Source organism: Chroicocephalus ridibundus, chromosome 17 (genome assembly GCF_963924245.1).
Source record: "Chroicocephalus ridibundus chromosome 17, bChrRid1.1, whole genome shotgun sequence".
In the NCBI taxonomy this organism is placed as follows: Eukaryota; Metazoa; Chordata; class Aves; order Charadriiformes; family Laridae; genus Chroicocephalus; species Chroicocephalus ridibundus.
This window is the reverse complement of record NC_086300.1, coordinates 6,715,299-6,729,202: the sequence shown is the minus strand read 5'-3', so window position 1 is coordinate 6,729,202 and position 13,904 is coordinate 6,715,299. Positions and strand designations below refer to the sequence as shown.

Genomic DNA, 13,904 nt, shown 5'->3' with positions numbered 1-13,904 from the left:
AGTGTGCACCTCCATTTTCCCCCTCTTCAGCAGCTTCTTCAGAAAGGCTGATTTGCTGAATGGAAGCGCCAGTGTGATGTATTTCCGTTCAGGCTTATTTTGGTCCGTTCAGTAACTCCTTCAGCGCACCCACTCCCCAGTAAAAAGGTTTATTGCCGCATCCGTTTCATAGGAACGGAATATTCCGAGTGTCTAAAACATTGAGATTTGATGCTTGGCTTGGATCGTGGGCTTTAAACAGAGAAGTGGTTAAGATTGCTGCGTGCTTGTTTTATTTAGAACGTGAACGCGGGTCCTGTTACAGTGAAAATGTCATATTACGTTTTTGATTATGTCCATAAATCTCATGCAGAAAATTCATCGTTGCTTTTTGCAAACGTCTGTTCACGTAATCAGCACTTTGCGAGGCTGGTAGATCTTGCAGAGAGCAAGGGTCTGATGCAGTTATTTTTGCGTTTGATTTGTAGTTGTCTCCGTTCCAATCTGCATTCTCTCTCATAGTCTGAAAAGGAGTTCGGAGCGTAAGGGTAGGAAGAAACGACTGAACAGCAGTTCCAGGCTGGAGTGGTGTTTGCACAAGCTGCGGCAGTCCACTGTCTGCTGCTTTGGTAAATCATAAAATTTGTTAGAACTGGCTACAAAAACGATGGACAAGAACGTCGTTTGCAGAATTTTTAAATCTAGGTTTTCTGACTAAACAAGTGATTACAGTTGGCTTCTTACGTGGAGTGTGAGCAAACCAAAGCTTTTCTGCCTCGCAAGAAAACCTGAAAATCAAATGCTGAAAGCGTGAATAATGGCACTGCCAAACCTGCAGAGGGACAATGGCGAGGTTTGTCGTGGTGCATCAGGTCGGCGGTGATGAAATGAACTTCTCACAATAGGTTTTTTTCAGCGTCTCCCAAAATCATGCCTCTCATATTCATTTCCTTGGATTTTGAGGATCATGATTCCTACACAGGATGTCTTGAGGCTCTTCTGTCTATGAGCAGTTTTATTAGAATTTAGATCGTAATTCTTTCTAAAACATGTTGAAGGCTGGCGAGAGAACCTAGATGATAAGTTGAGAACCTAGATGATAAGTTTGCCTTTGTAAGTTGTACTTTGTAATTTCAGGTACAAGATGATCTCGGAATTCACTTGGCCGAACCACGACCTCCCTTCAGACAAAGACGCTGTGAAGAAGCTCATAGAGTGCCATGGATTTCAGCACGATGTCGCTTATGGCAAGACCAAGATTTTCATCCGCACGCCTCGAACTCTGTTCACCTTGGAGGAGCTGCATGCCAAGATGCTTGTGAGGATTGTCCTCTTCCTGCAGAAGGTAAAGCTTAGTTTACAGCACCAAAAACTCCCTTGGAGTTCCTTAAAACACCTTTCCTCCCTTTTCAGTCTCACTTGCAGAAGTGACGAGTCTGCATAAATTCTGGAATACTGCAGTTTGATTATTACTTAATTTTTTTAAAGCTCTTTCAGTAGTGCTCTCTGTAGCTGCACTGAAGTCTTGACGTGGGATGACGTACCGTGAGCTGTAGGACCTGTAAGATTATTGGATACTGTTTAAAAAACTTGCTCTTTACTCAGTAGCCTACCTAGAAACTTAGAGGAGCTTTTGTGGATGAATGTATCAGAGTGATGGACAACGGATGCTGAGACAGTCTTACTCGTCTAAAAGTTTATTAGTGGCTCCGTAGCTGATGGCATACGTCAGCTCCTGAGGGTGCAGGGAAAGGAGTGAGAGGGCAAGACAGAGTGAGAAAAGGGACAGGGAAAACTGTCCCCAGAGGCCAGCTAGGAAGAGAAGGGACAGGATTCCCCGGTCCCAGAGCATCCTTTCTGGTGCAGCATGTGATCTCCCTCATCCTACTATTCCATTAATAATTACTGAGCTTTTTTCAGGACCTGAGCGAAATCCCTGTTGTTCTTTCTTATGTTAGCGCTGACTGGAGCGTACAAGGGCCGGGGGCAGATGCTCGTGCGTATTGGTTTATTAAGCTTTGAGCATCCATATTATTGAGTCCCCTCATGTAAACCAAAAAATACAGCCAAGGGGTGCGGAAAGAAGGGACGATTTGCACACTAGTGGCAATCAGTTCCCATAAGAACCTGCCAAACATGCGGTGTTGGGGTTCACAGGCACAAGCCTAGGAGAGTTCCAGCACAGGAGGAAGGGAAAACGCTGCCCCAGCAGCTTGAGTGAAGGGGTAACAGAGGGAAAGGCACTCGGCAGAACAGAAAATAAGAGGCCTGTAGCGTTACAAAGGGTAAGACACCTGAGGCACTGAGCAACAGGGCCTGCGTGCTTCTCCTTCCTCTCTGAACGTGGGATTTGAGCTCGAGATCATTCTGGTTTTACCCTTAAGACAAGTAATTTTCCATTCTGTGACTTCAGGGCAAACACCTTCTCAGACTTCGCTCACAAAGGTGCTCTTGTAAGCCACGGGAGTTTGTTGTGACTTGGCTAGCTCCTAAATCACTGAGGTGCCTTTTGGGGCCACAACACCACAGTAGAAAGTGGTTTTGTAACCTCAAAAGCAACATACGCCGGAGGGCAAAAAATACAAGAGGTGGTTTTAGTACTTGCTGAAAACTGTGTCCTGTACGAGTGGGGTCTGTGTAGCAAACGGCAACAGCTTCTCATTTCCACAGCAACAGAAACGGTGGAACGGACTTCGGCCCAACCAACAGGGACTGTTGACTAGTTCAAGGTTTTTAGAAATGTATTTCTTAATACGCATTTTTCCTTTGTCATTCTCGGAACTCCGGGGAAACAACAGAACTTCTGAAACCCTTTTTGCCCGTCAGAAATAGAAACTGCTGACAGATGGGTATAAAAACTGTGCGGAGAAAAAGCCTGCTCTAAAGCTGCGCGCTTAACATAAGTTCGCACAAACTTTCTAAACCCGATGGACTCAATCGCTTTTGGTGAAGGGTAAGACCCTGAAGGAAAATTTATCCACTGTAAGCTTTAATATTTTTGTGAAACACTCACATTTATTGTGTTTACAATGTGTTTGATAAGATTTCCTTTCTGGAAAGCAACACAATTTGACCAGAATGGAAGGAGAAAGTGTCGAGTCCAGGGCCGCATCTCGGTTGGTATTCGTTGTGCCAGATTGCCTGGTTTATCTTTAGTAAGGAATTTTGTCAGTTTTGGATATATGTACGTGATTAGTTTTTTCTGGAGATGCAAAGCTCAGGCTGCTCAAAGCGTGCAGGACCTGCCTGGTTTTGAGCTTTGTGGTTCAGCGTTTTCCTTTCCTTTTTGTAGCAGTGTTGTGCTTGCCCTGCTGATGGGCTTCACAACAGCTTTCTTGGACTCCTGCTCATCTCCTTCCGGGTCTTTTCCCTGGAAATGGCAGCATTCTTTCCCAAAAGTGTATTGTGGCTGCTTCTTTTGGAGTGAGACAGGGCTGATCTGTGGGGTCTCTCTCATACGCCTCCGTTAGCGTTTTTCTGGTTTATTAGTTGCACACCCACCGCGCTCGCTGTGGTTCCTCGGGAGGAGTTCCCCTCTCTGCAGCCACTTCTCTAAGCGTGTTGGGCTTATTTGGTGCCTTCAGCGAGTTCACTGGGTCATGCCATTAATCTGGAGTCTCTCTTTCTTCCCATAGCAGTATGAGGCAAGCTAATGAGCTCCTGGTTGAATAAAGCTGCAGGAGGGACACCTTGCTCCCAGGCGACCCCCGTTTTCATATGAAAACTCTGAGGAATTGAGGGGGAACCCTTTTTGAAATTGAAAGGTGCGGTTCCTGAGGGATAATTGAAAAGACCCAGCCTTGTCTGTGCTGTGGAACATGATGTCTCACTGCAAGGTGAGCACCGGAGCTCCTCCTCCGGATAGAATCCACCGAACAGTGTGAGGCACAACTTGGACGGCAACGTGTCTGGTTTTGTGAGTTTGCTGGCCTTTCCTTTAGATGGAAACGTCAGAATTGTATAGCCTGGGCTGGGCTCCACAGCCTCGAAGGAGAGCAGGGCTAAAGGGTTTTTTGCCTCTAGAAGGTAAGTGCCTGGTTAGGAATAATGGATCAGCCCTCTGGCTCTGTGAGGAGTTTTGCTGTCATGGTTTTGCGTGGCACCAGGCGTGCTGGATTATCTATAGAATAACTGCAGTGCTTTTGGGCTTCTCTTATTGTGACGATGAGCAAAAGTGATGAAAGTATAAATTCCTGGTGCCCCTTGTCCTATGGCTTCACAAGCCACCCTCCCCTGTTTTCTCCTCCAATGTAAGGGACCAATATAAGTCTCCATGGAGAGGTCTTTCTCTTCTGTGCAAAGTATAGAAATAAGACAGGCGGAGTCATCTTTTTGTTAGCTCTCTCTGAGAAATCTCTAGTGAGATTCCGATTTACCTAACAAAAGACTTGTGGGGAAAAGACAAGCTCCTTCTCAGGGGCTCAAGGTACTGAAGACTTGGAAGAACGCTGGATGGCCAGAGCTCCTTTTCTGTAGCTTAACCCCACGGCGGTTCACCGGTATCTCTGCTCGTACTTACTGGGTGTTCTTCAACCAGGCTCTAAAATGCCGGCAGAGTGATGGAGAGGAACTCTTTGGAGTCCTGGAACTTGCAACTAAAGGCAAGAAACAATAAGGAATCTAAATGCTTCCTAAACAGCTCATCAGCAAATGAGCAGGTGTTGGGTTGATGTCTATAGGTATGTGATTAGATACCTTGTACAGTGTTAAATCTGTCTGGAAAATGCCTGAATTTTTCTTCCCTTTTCTGTATTTCTCTTGTTTTGCCGTTAGATCTCGTTCTGTATCAGATGTGTATCAGATCACGCCTGTGCTCAGGCACCAGCCGTGCTCTGCTGCCAGTAGATGGGGCAGTTGGAGACTGGCGGCGCTGAAAAAGGAACAATCAACACAATAAAAATAAAATCAGAGTAAGGATGTGAAGAGACCTTCTCTATGCTCTGAAAACATCAAGGCAGTTTCGCCTGTATCTTCATCTCTGTTGTCAACTCGCTTTCAGTCGTTCATGAAAAACTCACATCAAAATGCAATCCTTGCTGCATTTTCCTTACTTTAGTTTTGCCTGCAAGAATCAAAGGCCAAGGAAGGCAAGCTGTGATGCTTCTGCGAGTCACAAGATTATATCTAAAAGGAACGAGAGAGATTAACTTGATTTAAAAAAAATAATTGAGCTTCCTGTTGCACTGGAGTTCCTCAGATTTGAACTTAGGAAAAGACAAGTGGCGATAAAATGTGGGGTTGTGGCAGGAGGCACTTGTGTGATAAAAACTGAGGGAAAATGTGAGGCATAGCCTTAAAAGCAGCCGATCGCAGGCTGGGGTCCAATAATGTTTGGGTTTTGCACAGGAATGCTTTTAAATGAAAGCAGGGTCTGCGTATAATGCCTATAGCACATCTGTTCTTGGTAGTTTTAAAGGTCCGTCTTCCTTTCTAGTGAGATAGATTGTGTGGTGTGTTGCCCTCATACAAATCACAAGCCTTTCAAAAAGAGATTCAGTAATTATCTTAAGGGCTTTGTCGTGTGAGTAACCCCTAACCCTTAAAATAGTGCTGGTTCCTTCGTTTAGCAAGGATAAGAATTTGCTTCATACGAGTTCGGTTAAATTGAATTAAAACTGACTTCCAGTTGAAGTAGGTAATTTTGCTTCCTTTTGTCCCGCGTCCCCTGGGTGTCTTCTCCTGTGGCTTTATCTTCAACCTCCTTTTTCTTCGGTGATAAAATGGGAGTGAGATTCCAGGCTGTAATTTCACTTCCGACCAAACCAAGTCAGTAAGCAGATGTGATGTCATTTAACCGTGGCAACTTGCTGGCTCCAGGAGGATTTAGCGAGTGAGAGGTGCCCGGTATCAGCAAACCCATATGGCAGAGGAGACATCGCTGGCGGAATCAACTCGGAGGGTCATTTTAGAAGGACCAGCCAAGAACATCACTGATTTTTTATGTGGTGCATTTGAGTTTATTTACTGTACCTGTGGCCTTGCCATCTATATGGTTGTCTTCATGAATGCGAATGGAGCAGCTCTAATGCTAATAATAAAAATAAAAAATAAAAATTAAAAAAAAAAAAAAAAAGCTGCTATAAAACTCCGTTGCTTTTTCCGCCCTTGGAAACGTTCCCACATATTCATTAGCTTTGCAGAATAGTGCTTTGTTCAAGAAAAAAAGCCCAGCCAGCCAGCACGTGCGGTATGCAAAGATGATGTATCTTGTCAATATAATTTAGTGCACTATTTCAGTGTAATTTTATCAGACCGCTACAGCTGCATATGGTAATCGCTTCACTAAATCTTCGCCGCCTAATGCGGAGGAAGCGGGGATTGCTCTCGTATTGCAGCCCAGTCCCTGGACAAAAACCCACAGCCCCCCAGCCCGGGTGGGCAGCGTGGCCGGATGGCCCCGGTGCCGGCCGTGGTGGCCCCCGCGGTGTCCTGGTGGCGCGGGGGACGGTGCCCGTCCTGCGTCAGCGTGCCGTGGGGCTGAGCGCCTGCTCTCCGCAGAGCCGCTGCTCGCAGCCCCCATCACCATGGCAACGTTCCCCGAAACCCGGCGGGGAAGAGCAGGAAAAAAAGAAGAACCAGGGCTGACTTGTCATAATTTAATGTTTCACCTTCCCTTTCTTCTCCATCCCCATGAGTCCTTGAAGCGCGGTGCGCGGGGAAGCGTTAACCACAAAGGGAGGCTTTCGCTCTGACAAAGAGGGCGTTCTCCCATCGGATTATGGCCGGGCGGTAATAATCTGATGAGGGATTCGGTTCAGTGACCCAAATAAAAGGTGACGCAACGTGTTTGCCATCCGGACTGCAGGCATTTACCATCTTGAGAGAATGTGTTTGGGAAGATTTGACTGTAAGTGGAAATAGGTGTATAATTACATGTGGATTTGTACCATGAGCCGAGGCTTTGATCTTGAGAGGCTTTGGCAGGGAGAAGGGAAAGGAGACGCTGTAGCTGCTTCCAAAGGAGCAGCCCGTGGGGGCTGTGAAGGACCAAGTAAGATGAAGAATTGGATGTATCCCGTGTTGACGGTGCCGTTTGCCGGTACGGCCAAGCCGATCTCTCGGCGGACGGATCCGATGCTTCTCCTGCGCCACTTGCCTCCTTGTGCTAGTAACATTACTTGTCTGCTTCCAGCAAGCGCCTTGAGGCATCCCAGGCTCAAAAAACCACCTCACTCCAACCGTCCCCCCAAAAAAATTAAAAAAAAGAACTCGCCTCCTACCAAAACAGAAGAAAAGAAGAGGTAATTTTCTGGCAGTTTAGCTCCACAACCAGCTCCTCTTCCTTCAGGTGAACGTCGGTGCTGGTGAAACGGAGAGTCAGGGCCGTGCCCGGGGGCGCAGCAAAGAGGGGAGAATGGGATCCTGCCCTCTCGGTGGCGGGTGCTGCGGGCACCTGGGTACTTGCTTATTCGTCTTTTCCTCCCCCAGGAAATGCCGTGAAAACACGCCGTAATCTAAAGAAACGTAAACACCCATTTATTCTTGAGCAAGGGAGGAGAAGAGAGGATACCGTGCTTGTGCAGCACCATTTAAAAATATGATCCAGCAATAAATGTATGGCAGGGACCTGCCTGTTCCGGGACTCCTGTGGCCGAGCTTTGAGACCTTGAGCTTCCTGGCTGTCAGGGTCACCTGAAAACTTGGTCTGTTACCTCCCGGGGGTGTGGGGAAAAACAATAACCAGAAAACCCCCACCCAAACTCTTCCCCAAGCCCGTTGCCAGCATCATGGAGAAGGTTTTGCTTTACTTCATTTCGGTTTGCGGAACGTGTCGGAAGGACTTTAAAAGGAATCTGCATCGATTGCCGTGAGGGATCGGAGGAATTGAGGAATGCGGCGTCCCCGTGTCCCTCTGGAAATGCCAGTCCCAAATGGGGCTTTTTTTTCTCCTCTTGAATGGGCTTCTTTCAGCAAACGTCTCTGCAGCCCCTTGGCGGTTAAGCAAACTTTTTGTAGTTCTGATCTTGCAAATTGAATATTTCGGGTTCTAACTCAGTCCTTCCACGGTTTGGGGTTGCGGGTTTTTTTCCTGCTCGTTTGTGTGTATCATGGCCAAATTGGGAAGAGCAGATTCTGTCCATGCATCTATCCGCGGTTCTGTCCCAGAGCACTGCTGTCCGTGCTTCCTTCTTGTTTTCATGGAAGGGAATTATTTTTTTGTTGTGCCTGAGCTTTTCGGTTTTGAAAGGACACTGATCTGCTGCACCTCAGGACGTCTTTAAGCCTTGTGCGCGCTGTAAAAGCACTGCCGGCGTGGTGTAAAGTAAAGCAAGCGCAAATAGCATTCAGCGACCTTAATTTGGAAAAGGTCTTAATTTGAGATGACAGTAAAAATAGCAGGAGCACCTGAACTGTGCCAATAATAAGGGAGAGATGCGCAGACAATTTCTGTGTCTGTCGTCTTTCCCAACAGGACACTGCGGTGTAAATCACAGTCCCTGCGAGAGGGTTTAGAGAGGGTGTACCACTGTTTCGTGGGGATGGGTGGTGAGCTACACGCACCGGTTATGGGGCTTTCGGGCAAAAATAAGCGTATAGTGATTGATCTGTGGTTGATTAAATATCTCTGGATTTTAAATTTATTTTTTTTTTAAACCATGATTAAAGCTGTCCTCCCTAGCCGCAATGCCTGGTTTAGTGGTAACTGCGTCCTTTAGACAAAGGTAAGGAATGGTTTCTAGGTCTTTGTGTGGCTCTATTTTCCCTGTAGCTACTCTTCGTAGGAACAACAAGGCGGAACGTTGCTGTCACGACTTCAGGAACGTACACGGAGCTTAATCCTCGGCCGCTTCACTAAATAGATGTAGGTTTTCAACTGCAGCAGCTGCTGTGCCACGTCAGAGCGAAGGTCCGTCGGGACCACCGTCGTGTCTCCAGGAGATGCCTCGGGAGGGAGAGCGGCAGGACAAGTGTGCATCAAACCCTCCTTAGTGCTTTCCCAGGCCCTTTGGACACTGGGACTTGGGATGACCTAAGCTGGGCATGTTTTTTTAATTCAGTAACACCTGCTGGATTTTTCTTCCCTGAACTCGTCCTCAAACATGTGCCACCAGCTTTTAGGGTTTGTGGCCGCCTTTGCCAAGCTCAGCCAACCACTGCGTGGGGAGATCTTGCTTTGTTTGGGTCTACACATCTCCCAGTGTCACTGGATGCCTGCTCATTCCCGTACTGACGAGGCAGGGCTTGGCTCAGGACTCTGTGAACATGTGTGACATTCACTCTCAGTCCTCTTTTCCCCCGGAGAAGTGTCCTAGCTTATTTAACTTCTCCATGTTGGGAGGTTGTTCTGTGCTTCTGGTTGTCCTTGCAGCTTTTACCAGCAATAAAATACTGAAGGTCATGAAATGACCTGTATTTTGATGTCTTCAGCATGAAAAGCTCTACCTTGAATTTCCATGAGATGAGAGAAGGTTCCTGCTGCCTTCTAACGGCAGCAGCCTAGTTCTGGTGGTTGCAGACTTCTCCGCTTCCCTAATGCGGGAGCTTTGGCAGTTATTTTCATAGAATCACAGAATTGCCCAGGTTGGAAGGGACCTTTCAGATCATGGAGTCCCACCATCAACCTAACTCTGACAAAACGCATCACTAAACCATATGTCTCAGCACCACGTCTGCCCGGCTTTTAAATCCCTCCAGGGCTGATGCCTCAACCCCTTCCCTGGGCAGCCTCTTCCAATGCTTTATAATGCTTTCGGTGTAAAATTTTTTCCTAATATCCATCCTAAACCTCCCCTGGTGCAACTTGAGGCCGTTTCCTCTCATCCCATTGCCTGTTCCTTGGGAGAAGAGACCGACCCCCCCTGGCTACCCCCTCCTTTCAGGGGGTTGCAGAGAGCGAGAAGGTCTCCCCTCAGCCTCCTCTTCTCCAGGCTGAACACCCCCAGCTCCCTCAGCCGCTCCTCACAAGGCTTGTGCTCCAGACCCCTCACCAGCTCCGTTGCCCTTTCGTCTGTTCACGTAAAGTTATCTCCTTTCTCCCAACATCTTCCTTCCCTGGTCATTGCCAGAGGCAGGAAATTCTGTAGAGCGCAGCCAGGATGGAGCAATAGGGCGCCCTTTGTCGTGAGAGCGGGGCACTGCCAGAGGCACCAGACAGAGTAGCAAGTCCTTACGAGTAGGATGGGACAGAGCTTTCTGGAGGCTTTTGGGCTGAACTGCAGCGGCAGCAGCTCAGGCTTGGCCTGGCAGCAGGACGGGTGCCGCAGGGTGACATTTGCTGCCGCCGTTGCTGAGCAGCAGAAGGAGCTGCAGGAGCAACCCAGAGCGGCTCGGCATCCAGCACGTCACCTGGGCCGCCTGCTTCGAACCACCCTTCCTTTGATAATTTTTACATTTATTCTTGGGCACGGGCTTGTTAGTACGATCTAATTAATCTCCGAGTGGGATCCTTCTCTCTTTCTGAGCTCACGGAGTATTGTTTCTATTAAGCAGAGCGATAGAATGAGCGTTGTTCAGCTGACTCATGCGAGAAGAGAAAATAGCGTTTAGTAAATTAAGCAGCTCTTCCCACTCGCTGTTTATACGCTCTGTAACGTGACATGGTAGAATGGGGAGGCTTTGATTTAAAACCGTTTGCCTCAAACCTTCCACGGGATCTGAATGTGCTCGGATTGGGAAAACGCGGGTCACCAGCGGCGGTGTGCGCACGTAGCGGTGGGTGCCGCGCGTGAGGGTCGACCCCTCGCTCTGCGAGGAGATGACCCCTTTCCAAAGCAATCAGGAACAGTATAATTAAAGCTCGCTTCAGATTTGAGCATTTTATTCAAGCTGCGGTGCCTCGGAGGAGCCCGTGGCAGGACTGCGCGCGGCTCCTGCACCGCGCTATTGACTTAAATATTTAATAACCTTTCCCGTTCGAGAGCCTTTAAAGCTGTGCAGGAAGGTTCACGCCTGTGTGAATTTCTAGCGAGGTTTTGTTTTATTCTTTTCGGTTTGGATGCCCACAGGGCAGCTTGTGCTCGGGCAGCATGAAATATTGATTGCGAAACGGTTCAGGGTAGTGGGAAGGAGGCCTGGTGGGAGGCGGTGTGCTGCGTTACGGCAAGCGTGAAACAGTTTCCCGAGGTTTAAGTCAGTGGCGGAACTGCTCAAAAAATATAACGCCGGCGTTTAATTTAGACGAGCTCGGTTTGTTTGCTGAAGTCTGGGCCTTTGTTTGCTGGCTCGTAGGTTTCGATCGCGTGCTGTGGGGGGTTTCTTCTGCCTTCGCAGAGATTGCGGCATCTAGGTCAAATCTAGATTATCCCTTTTTCCATGGCAGAACTGCAGGCGCGGCGACCTTGGCACTTTGGCCCACCATGTCTGGGCTGCTGCTGGTCTTCCCTGCGCTCTGCATTTGATTGTTTTCTTTCTTCCTTCCTCTTTTTTTTTTTTATCTTAATGGGAAATTTGGCGCTTGGAAGCAGGCTGCCGTCTGCAGACGAGCCTATAATGCATAGATTGATATACAGAGTTTCCTGCTAAGGTGCTGGACTTGATCCGCGTTACTTTTCTTTAATCTTGGAAAGTTTGCTAGGAGCTCACTGAGGTTTTTACGCTGATTCTAAAGGCATATCCAGGTCTCCTTTTCCATTTGATTTTTAATTTATCAAATTTTAATGAAAAGAAAACCCCACGTGAATCAAACGTACTTCAGAAAAGATTTCAGTCCTTCCCGTAAGATACGACTCTTTTTCTTTTTCTGCGAGTCCCAGTTTCCGAGGCTGCCGAAGCCGCTGCCGCGCTGGGAGGAGGGGAACCACCGAGGGGGTCACGGAGCACCCAGGGGTGCAGGAGGATCTCTCTTGGTCTGGAGCGTCTCATGGTCCCGGTGGTCACTCCCACCTCCTGGCCAGAACTGAAGGGGTAGAAGGGAGTGTGGTGAAGGAAAGAGCAAGGAACTCTCTTCACTGGAAGCAGCCATAGAAATAGATACTCTTTCTAGTGTTCAGGAGTTTGGGCTGAATTTCTGCTGTTTAGGCTTTGTTTTCCAACCTTTTCCTTTCTCTCTCTCTCCACCCTCCTAGCCCTTTAGTCGTAATTTCCCTTCCCCTCTTAATTTGTCTTCACCTGGCCTTAAGGAGGACAAAGCACAGAGGAAAAGGCAGAGGTATTGAAAGAGATGTGGAGAGACTGCGGGTGAGCAATGGATAGGGAAGAATACTTTCATTAAAAAAAAAAAAAAAGCCTAGAAACCCCTTTTCTTTCCATTTTCAATGTGACCTTGCTTCTAAGAGTCCTTACTGTGCTCACGGTCCCTTTCCCTGCGTACTCACATTGCGGAGCCAACACGTGCCACCGCTTATTCCCCTCCTACACCCTGCCGTGCCGTGTCTCCTTGGGCGGCTCTTCTCGTAGAGGACAGTCTGTTCACAGCCCGTCCTGCACGATGGCTCTTGCTCTTGCTTGGGCACTAGGCACTGCACTGACTGATGACAAAATTGATTTCTTTGGAGTCCGTTTTTTAGTGTGTCACTTTGAAAATTACCATCACAGAAGCTCTTTTCTGAGCCTGGCTTCCTCTGGGTTTGTCCTACGCTGGTGACACGCCAGTGACAACAATCAGTTTTCTTGGGACCACTTCACTGCCAAAACTCTCCAGTCTTCCTCATCGTATCCTCCACTCCTTCCCTTGTGTCCTGCACGCAGCTCCACCTCCTCGTGCCCCTGAAACACTGCCACATCTTCCCGGGATCCTCTACCTGTTTGGCTCGGTGCGGTCTCGTGTGGCCGTGCCTGGCTGGAGCTTCGCATGTGCTGGGTGGGATTTGGAGATCAAAGAAGGCAGATGGCTCTTGAGCTCATTCTGAAGCATTTCCAGCAATGTCACTCTAATTTGAGGCTGGCTCTACCCTGCTGTTGATTTTCCCGGCAAGATATATGGACTTGCCCCTTTGAGTCGTCTGTTCCTCTGGCAGATTTGGTTGGAGCTGGCTGGAGGTTCAGGAGGCATCAGGGCAATCTCTGAGGTCAGGCTGGGACGGGGTTGTCTTCAGTCTCCTTTCTATGGGAAGCCAGGTTAACCAGAAGTGAAAGCCGCAGAAAGGTGGCAAAGGGAAGCATCATTTTATCCTTGCCTGTAGTTGGAGTGATACGGGGCACTGCCGTTCTCGGGCTGGTTTACTCTGTCCTCGCAAGATTTCCCAAATGCAAGCCCTAAAACTGCCAGCTGGGTGGTGTGTAGCTCTGATTGACGTTCAAGCTGAAAGCTGCTCGCGGGTGGCTGAGTTTCAGCAAGGTGATGCGTGTGAGCTGTTGAATCCTTTCTGAACTATAGATGGCAATGAGTTGGACGTTACCCTGGGGTACGGAGGGCTGAAGGAAAGTAGAATCCTGGATGCACAGGTCTTCTTTCTGTTGGGTTTTTGGCATGTGGGTCTCCCGCATTTGGCCAAGGCTCTGCTCTTGTCCTCCAGCATATAACAGAAGAGTAGCTTTTACAACGTGAGAATCCGTGTAGAATATCTGCTAAACGCCATGATAAACTTAACACTGGAAAAATTCTTAATTTTTGTTTGGTTTTTTTTCATTTTACAGTGCTTTATGTTCTTGAGTTACGAACTGGAGGTGGGGGGAAGAATCGGAAAGGTACATTGAGAGAGGTAGCGCTCTCCCAGTGTTCACCCGTGGGAATGGTAGGAAACACTCCAGCCGCCTCGTTTATCTGTGAGTGATTCTGACCCGTTGCTCACAACTACCCAACGCAGAGCGCGCAAAGTGGCTGCCGAACAAGGAGCGTGTTGCTTTGACGGCCTCCTCTTGTCTGTAGGTATCAAGGGTCCGTCTCTCCGGAGGAGGCTGGGAGACCATCGGGCAGTTCAGCATTACTGATGGGCTGCCTGGAGCAGAAACGAGCCCCGTGGTTGAAAAGAAAAACACAGGGCCGGAAAAACAATTAATTTTAAAAATATTTGTACCCCGTTCCCTGGGAAAAATATTGTTCTTAT

General features: G+C 48.2%; 1 protein-coding gene across 2 annotated transcripts in view; it reads left to right on the top strand.

Moving 5' to 3' along the window:
- MYO1D (myosin ID) overlaps window positions 1-13,904 on the top strand; it is a 172,046-nt gene that overhangs the window by 69,953 nt on the left and 88,189 nt on the right. For both annotated transcript variants that reach the window (XM_063354968.1, XM_063354969.1), the window contains one exon: window positions 1,117-1,324. In XM_063354968.1, coding sequence (XP_063211038.1) covers window positions 1,117-1,324 — 208 coding nt within the window. The remainder of the gene's footprint in view (window positions 1-1,116; window positions 1,325-13,904) is intronic.